We start from the raw sequence: 6768 nt of genomic DNA on the forward strand, positions 1-6768 counted from the left end.
GTTAAGCCATACACTCATAGTCTTTTACAAACTGCTCAGACATAAGTAAACTTTTATTTTCTGCACTCAAGGCCAATCACAAAACAACAAAACAGAAAATAATTATTGGATTCCTGCAGCTCATCAACACCGTCCATCACATTCAACAAGAGTCGAGTCTTATCCATGATTTATCACATTCAACAAGAGAGTCTTATCCGTGATTTATCACATTCAACAAGAGAGTCGTCCGTGATTTATCACCTTCAACAAGAGAGTCGTCCGTGATTTATCACATTCAACAAGTGATTTATCACACTCAACAAGAGAGTGTCGTCTGTGATTTATATATGTGAGGCATCGTGGTGAAATCAGGCGCTCGTCAAAACAATAAAATAAAAAAATCTGCATTTTTCAGACGGTATAGCAAGTTTTTGTCGAATTACTGTTTTTTGGCTCACCACCTGTTACATCCTTCTGAAAACACATTTCTGTGAGGATTCTTACTGAAAACGTTAATCAAACACACAAAAATGGTACATTGTCAGTTTCCAAGTATTCTCAAACTTTGGAAACCACCAAACTGTGACGGCCATTTTCTCACTAATTTCATCTCTGAAGCCACGCCACCCCCCATCTTCTTCTATGCAAATATCTCGACTTCTGTTCAATACAGATGGATAGTTTTTCACCAAAAGCAAGGCAAATGAACAGGCTTTTTGTTGATACCAGAAACCCCATTTGCCCAAAACTTGACGAACGCCGGATTCCACTACGTCGAGACACATATATATCTATTCCTAGCTGGTACATACGGAGTAGATCTACTCTTGACTCTATTCCTAGCTGGTACATACAGAGTAGATCTACTCTTGACTCTATTCCTAGCTGGTACATACGGAGTAGATCTACTCTTGACTCTATTCCTAGCTGGTACAACCAGCGTACTCTTGACTCTATTCCTAGCTGGTACATACAGAGTAGATCTACTCTTGACTCTATTCCGACAGAGAATGGATTTATCGGCAGTCGTAAGAGTATCAGTACAAAATTATCGGAATCAATTGAGTTCAAAGGTTGATCGTACACGTCTGCTGAATCTGAGCGCACCCATAGACTCCCACCGATACACAGAATCAACACATGTACAGTTCTGCCAGAAAGTCGAACAATTTCAGCACAGCTAGAACCACATGGCATGTCAGCACTTGGAAAAATTGTATTGCTGCTATTTCTAGAGAAAAACCTCCAAGCATTCATCATTAATAAGGTGTGGTGTGTTATCGTCAAAAACATGAGCGTGTCGGATTCTAGATATGACACAAGCATCAATATTAAGGCATGACACATACTTCATGATCGACACACGACCCAAGTGTCATAACAAGGCAGGACACGTGTCACTCTCAAGGACATGTCAAACGCTGGAAGACTACAGTCACAACAAGTTGTGAGGGAAAGACGAAGAACAAAACACTAAACAACTTCCAAATCTGACAACAAGGAACTGAACCACAAGTAGTTCTATCTCAACTCTATTCATAGCTACAACTACTCGCTATTTTCAACAACAACAACATATTTCAAGATTCAATTCTGAAAACGGACAGTAGTATTTACAATTTCATCTCTAAATGGCTAAATAAAATACTTAGCTGAATACACATTGGCTGAAAACGGAGAAATGTATTCCTCCATCATTTTCTGGCTGCATTGCTCCACATTCAGGTAACTTCACAGCTCTCCGTCCCCAAGTGGAAGAGTCCAGTGTGCCCTCTCTGCCAGCAGTGAGGCTTTGCCCATCAACATTGTGCTAGAACTTTAGTATAGACCACAGCGTAAGACAAAACTACGCAACTAAAACACCTTTTACAAAGCAATACGGGAAATAATAGAAATAGTCATGTGCGGTTAAATATGTGTGTAATATTTTTAATATATTTATACACTTCATACGGTAAAACCTCAGCATGATATGTTTGCCTTCAGGTCCAGAATTTGGAACGTTTTAGCCCAGGTACGGATTTGTCAAAACGAGTGAACATACCAAACTGGCATTGAACATTACAGACCATAGTACATTTGCAGCAGTGTACTTTAAACCAAGGTTTCACAGTATGTAAATATATATGTGAGGCAGCGTGGCGAAATCAGGCGCTCGTCAAAATAATGAAGTCAAAGAAACTGGTATTTTTCTGTCCATTTGGCAGTTTTTATCATTTTTTTTTTTTTGACTCAACACCTTTAAGGTCCATTTAAAAACACATTTCAGTGTGGATTTTGCTGAAAATGTTGATTAAAAGCACAACAAAAGAACATTTTCAATTTCCAAGGACTCTGCCCAGTGACAGCTATCATCCATGTAGCCCCTCCCCCACTAGGCAGTCCTCCGTTGACTCCGCCCACTGACCCATAGACTCTCAAGCTTGGGAAATCACCAAACTTTGGAGGCCATTTTGGCGCTAATTTTACCTCTGAAACCAGGTGACCCCGACCTCCTTCAATCGCAAATGTCTCGACTTCTATTTGAGACAGACATGTATTTTATTTCATCAAAAGATGGTCAAATGAACAATCTTTAAGATGATACCGACAACTCCAGATGCCCAAAAATTGACAGGCGCCTGATTTCACCACACTGGGCCACACACGCACATATACATACATGTATATTATATGTATATATTACATTTATACTTTGTTTTTGTGTATGTTGTACATAACTTATAAGAGTTCATAAGTTCAAATAGATTCACAGCAAAAATAGCAAACCTTCAATCACTTTGCAGTCTATCTGCCGACATAAGTTTCAACAAAACTTGACAGCTCCTCTTTAGGTAGCCAGTTCTGTGACCTGTCTCTCCAACCCCACCCTGTGTTCTCGGGAGCTACTCCCCATCTTTTAGTTTGGTACAACCCCACCCTGTGTTCTCGGGAGCTACTCCCCATCTTTTAGTTTGGTCAAATGTTACGGCACTTACAACACAATCAAGTCATAGAAGTGCCAAACATTTGAGATGTTACAAAAGAGTAGCAAACACAAAAAAAAGGAGGAGGAGAATAAGGACGATAGATGTTTGATAATAAAGAAGGAGCAAACCACATCAGAGCACCCATCAACCACCCACCTGCCCGTCCTTCGAGTGGTCGACTTGGAGGTTCTGTATATTTTCTCTCTATAAATAGACAAGGTATGCCGTGGGAACACATTCTGGCTCGAACAATCCGTCAACTTACAACGCTCATCACAACACTCGTGTGACACACCTGTGACACATCACACACTCAGGTATACACATCAAACACTCAGGTACACACCTGTGACACATCACACACTCAGGTACACACCTGCGACATGTTTACTCTGGCCTCCCTCCCTCCCTCCCTCCCTCCATCGGACCACTTGGCCAAGTTTCATCCAATCCCCAGCCTCCTATTTCTCCCTCCCTCGTGCGTGCGTGGTTGTGTGTTGAAGTCGTACAAAAAGAATAAGAACAAACACGTAGGCTACCCTACGTACAGAACACTCGACATACAAAATGATTATGCTTGGTCTTGACAAATGTGCTCCAGGGTGGAAACATCGCCACAACAATGTATACGTACGTGTCACCACGTGGGGGAATCGGGCGCTGGTCAAAAGAATGAAGTCAAAGATACTGGCATTTTATGTTTGGCAATTTCATTGGAATTTTTGTTTTTTTAATCTCAATACTTTTTACCTCCATCTAAAAGGTTATTTCTGTTTGAGTTTTACTGAAAAATGTTGATTTAGGGCTAAAAAAATGTAAATTTTCAGTTTCCATGGACTCTTAAGCTAAAGAAGTCACCAACGTTGGCCGATATTTTCTTGCTAATTTTACCCCGGGAACCACGTCCTTCAACCCCAGACATCTCTACTTTCATTCAAGAGATAGGATTAGTTTTGTCATTGAAAGCAAGGCAGGAACACGCTTTAAACTTGGCATGCCCAAAAATTGACGAGCGCCTGATTTGACCGAGTTGTGACCCACACACACACACACACACACACACACACACACATACTGTATAATCACACACACACATAAGGTATATATATATATATAAATAACACCCATAATGTATATATATATATATATATATAAATAACACCCATAATGTATATATATATATATATATATATATATAAATAACACCCATAATGTATATATATATATATATAAATACATTTACCACATGAAAGTTGTTGGGTAGAACACACCACAGTACAGAGCTCACTGTCGTTTTCGCAAGAAAACCGAGCGACCGACTAACTGAGCGACCGACCCAATTTGACGCTGAAATAGAGGATGAGTAAAAAAATACAGGTGCTACTCATTTTTCTAGCGACTGCGACAAAATACATTTTCCAAAAAACTGTCATCAAGGCGGAATAACTCAACTTACACGTAAAGCCAAGAAAGGATAAAAAACAACTAACACGTAAAAGTAATGAAAGGATAAAAAACAACGTACGCGTACAAGTCATGAAAGGATAAGAAACAACTTAACATTCTTCTAGAGCAATAAATGTAGACAGAGCCCAATGTTTTTCTGACCCCCAACAGTTGCGACTGGGAAACGTACAACGGTAGATCTAGCTTTGAACTCTCCCTGCTCTACAACGGTAGATCTAGCTTTGAACTCTCCCTGTTCTACAACGGTAGATCTAGCTTTGAACTCTCCCTGCTCTACAACGGTAGATCTAGCTTTGAACTCTCCCTGTTCTACAACGGTAGATCTAGCTTTGAACTCTCCCTGTTCTACAATGGTAGATCTAGCTTTGAACTCTCCCTGTTCTACAATGGTAGATCTAGCTTTGAACTCTCCCTGTTCTACAACGGTAGATCTAGCTTTGAACTCTCCCTGTTCTACAACGGTAGATCTAGCTTTGAACTCTCCCTGCTCTACAACGGTAGATCTAGCTTTGAACTCTCCCTGTTCTACAACACATTTCAGTCTCTCACTGTCAATTGAACCCTCTAGATCACATTTCAGTCTCTCACTGTCAATTGAACCCTCTAGATCACATTTCAGTCTCTCACTGTCAATTGAACCCTCTAGATCACATTTCAGTCTGTCACTGACAAACAGCATCAATCATCCTAAGACAAACCATTAGTTCAGAACATGAGATTGGAACACACTGACGTCATTTCCCTGACAGAAACGAGATATGGCGAGAAAAAGCTATGGACAAGACTAAGAGAAGAAATACGGAAACTTCTGCAGATATAATCTCTGAATTTATAGCACATTAGTTTACAGCATTTCTACACGTTTTTACAAGCACAGTATTAGAAAATCCTGGAATAATTGGAATATTGTGAAAACAGCCCATACATGTTCTGGAACAAAGAACAAAACAGAATAAAAACTGTGTGCTACAAAATGCTTCACTCCTCTGTTGGAAACACACAAAAAAACAGCTGAAAAAACTGGTAGCAACATTCCAGTTCCTGTTGGACACCACTGATATGGGACGACATTTAACCTTTACAACGACCAGGACCAGCCACGGATCTGTCAGAACATCTACTGGAGGCAGTAAACAAAACCATTTCCTCAGCACCAGCGGCGACAATTATACCACAACGTTTGCTCACTTTGCAGGACATTTGTTTTGTTCAGGGAATGATCCACCACGTGACGTACCGTCTCTATGATCCACCACGTGACGTACCGTCTCTATGATCCACCACGTGACGTACCGTCTCTGATTACACTGAGACTTCACCATAGCCAAACAAACAAAGAAATCCATCCGTTATACGCAAAAACGTGGACTGGATTCTCTCAATTGGCAAAGTGCTGCACTGAGTGACAGCCATCATCCATGTCGCCCTCTCCGTAAACTCCGCACACTGACCCGTAGATCCCACCCCCTGACCCGTAGACTCTGCCCACTGACAGCCATCATTCATGTAGCCCCTCCCCCCCTCCCCCACTAGGCGGTCCTCCGTAGACTCCGCCCACTGACAGCCAGGCCCAGCAGATAATTCACAACACTCGACTGATGCATCACTTGCTCCGCCCCCTTGCTCATCATCTCCAGGGGGTCGCTGGACGTTTCCTTCGAGGCCGGGGCCAGGAGCGTGGGCCCAAAGATGGTGGCCAGATTCTGTATGGACATTTTGTTCTCTCCGACGTTTCTCGCCACCCTGAAATAGAACATCGAAACATCAGGTCCTTCTCATCACGCTAACTACAATGAATACTTACGTCTACTTGTCATAACTATGTCTTTCTGTCGGAAATACCAAGGACAGGAGAAAATCAGAAGCCAAAAAGGACATAACAACTTATGTATTAATAAGAATTTTATGGCAATTGCAACCCAAGGAGGTTATATAAATGCAGAAGATTAGAGGCGTTACAAGAAAGTAGCAAACACAAAAAAGGAAGAGGAGAGAGAGAAAGATAACAGATGTTTGACAAGAAAAAAGGAGCAAATCACAGCAGAGCACCCGCCAGCCACCCATGGTAAGAACTTACTTAGCAAATGTTCCATGTAAGAACTTACTTAGCAAATGTTCCATGTAAGACACGGCGTCACTTTTCGCCCGATTCTGTTACTTTTAGTTCGCGTGACTCAGCAGCCCGCCGGAGCTCCCCGGCTCGGGGTCACGGGGTTAATGAGCCCTGATGCGACTTTGCCGCTGTCGGTCAGGAAGTTCGCATTTTTTACTATGTTTAAAACGATATAACTTCTTCCCCATCCCAAACCATTACGCGGATGTACTAAAAGCTCAATGTCTTGAGATTTAT

At 41.5% G+C, this 6768-nt stretch overlaps 1 protein-coding gene across 1 annotated transcript in view; it reads right to left on the minus strand.

Annotated features, from left to right (window-relative positions):
- Positions 1–4121: 4121 nt before the first annotated feature.
- Positions 4122–6768, minus strand: part of LOC101864282 (active breakpoint cluster region-related protein) — a gene marked incomplete at its 5' end in the record, with an annotated part of 37181 nt that continues 34534 nt past the window's right edge. The window contains 1 exon segment of the mRNA XM_013090914.2: positions 4122–6161. Coding sequence (XP_012946368.1) covers positions 5948–6161 — 214 coding nt within the window.

The sequence above is a fragment of the Aplysia californica genome, unplaced genomic scaffold (assembly GCF_000002075.1).
Source record: "Aplysia californica isolate F4 #8 unplaced genomic scaffold, AplCal3.0 scaffold01672, whole genome shotgun sequence".
NCBI lineage: Eukaryota > Metazoa > Mollusca > Gastropoda > Aplysiida > Aplysiidae > Aplysia > Aplysia californica.